The 1,335-nt window shown below is 52.8% G+C and overlaps 1 protein-coding gene across 1 annotated transcript; it reads right to left on the bottom strand.

Annotated features, from left to right (window-relative positions):
* Positions 1-359: 359 nt before the first annotated feature.
* LOC145336876 (neurogenin-1-like) lies at positions 360-1,046 on the bottom strand. Its single transcript, XM_080182040.1, has one exon. It carries the CDS (start codon positions 1,044-1,046, stop codon positions 360-362), a length of 687 nt encoding a protein of 228 aa, XP_080038166.1.
* Between the last annotated feature and the right edge of the window lie 289 nt (positions 1,047-1,335).

The following is a 1,335-nucleotide window of genomic DNA, read 5'->3' as shown; positions in this document are numbered from 1 at the left end:
AATCAGAGAACAAAAGGCATTGTGGAGAACCTGGGAAAATGGGCAAAGTGCACTGAGGAGAGTTTGGTTTGACAGTTCAAATTCCCACAGCCTTCAACTCCCTGGGAAGACAGGCAGATGCCAAGAGTACAACATTGAACATTAACAGTCCCTATGAGTCAGTCTGAAAAATACATTTGCTTGAAAAATACATGACAAATCTCAATCCTACATATCTAGTAAGAAATGTAAACAATGTTGGTCCAACTTTTTACCCCGGATAATGGGTACATTTTTCCAATACAATAAAAAGATAGAATTCATAATCGCATACAAAAAATATTACGCGATATTCAACTGTGTTGGGGGTGGGGGGGAGGTTAAATAAATTCATGGAATGGGGAAGAGCTTTGCAGAAAGTCAGACTGCTGTTTAGGGGGTGCATAGATACTCTCGGGTTGCCCGAAGTACATGTCTTCCGATGGAGCAGGGCTGCCCGGGGATAAAGTGCAGGTGTAGGAGGAAGAGGACGGCGAGCTGAAACTGTTCCAGGAGCTGCCTGAAGCGCCGGGGCTCGGGCTGCTCAGCCCCGAGTCCAGGTATTGTTGCTCGGACCCCTCGTACGAGCCGGGGTCTCCGGCGGGGCCGCCCGCCAGGGGATCAGCCAGTCGCAGAGCCTCGGTCAGCGCCCAGATGTAGTTGTGGGCGAAGCGGAGAGTCTCGATCTTGGTCAGCTTGGCGTCCTCGGGGAAGGCGGGCAGCACCTCCCGCAGGGCGTCTAGGGCGCCGTTCAGGTTGTGCATCCTGTTCCTCTCGCGGTTGTTGGCCTTGATGCGCCGGCTCTTCTTGATCTTCTGCACCACCTTGGGGCTCCTGGGCTTGCCCCGGCCCCGGGGGCGCCGCTTGCACTCGCTCCGGGCCGCCGAGGGCTCCTCCTCCTCCTCCTCCTCCTCCGAAGGGACGGACAAGCCGCCCGGGGGGATGAGGGTGGAGGCTGGGGTCGGGCACTGGAAGTACTTGCCGCTGCCCTGCTCTTTGTAGGGACACCGATCAGACTGGGGAGCCATCCTGTCAGAACCGGGGGTGGGTGGGGGGGGGGCGTGGGCGGTGGGGGGGAGAGAAAAATAGACAAATTAATTCAGGAAACGGGGTTGGGGGGAGGTAGACAAACATTTATCTCATCAATGCATTTAGTTTAAAAGGAACAGAGAATAAATAATGCCATCAAACTTACTTTCAGATTAGTCTCAAAAAAGTGCTCAGTTGCTGTCCAAAAGTAATTGTTTCCCTTTTCTCAATCGCTGCAAATATTGTCCCTTTTTAGTTGCTATTTGATTTGCCTTGGGGTGTTTTTTT

Source organism: Carcharhinus amblyrhynchos, chromosome 1 (assembly GCF_965287045.1).
Source record: "Carcharhinus amblyrhynchos chromosome 1, sCarAmb.v2.hapA, whole genome shotgun sequence".
In the NCBI taxonomy this organism is placed as follows: Eukaryota; Metazoa; Chordata; class Chondrichthyes; order Carcharhiniformes; family Carcharhinidae; genus Carcharhinus; species Carcharhinus amblyrhynchos.
This window is presented reverse-complemented; position numbering and strand designations above follow the sequence as displayed.

Coding starts and splice junctions, on each gene's coding strand:
- LOC145336876 (XM_080182040.1), bottom strand. CDS start 1,046: ATGGCTCCCCAGTCTGATCGGTGTCCCTACAAAGAGCAGGGCAGCGGC.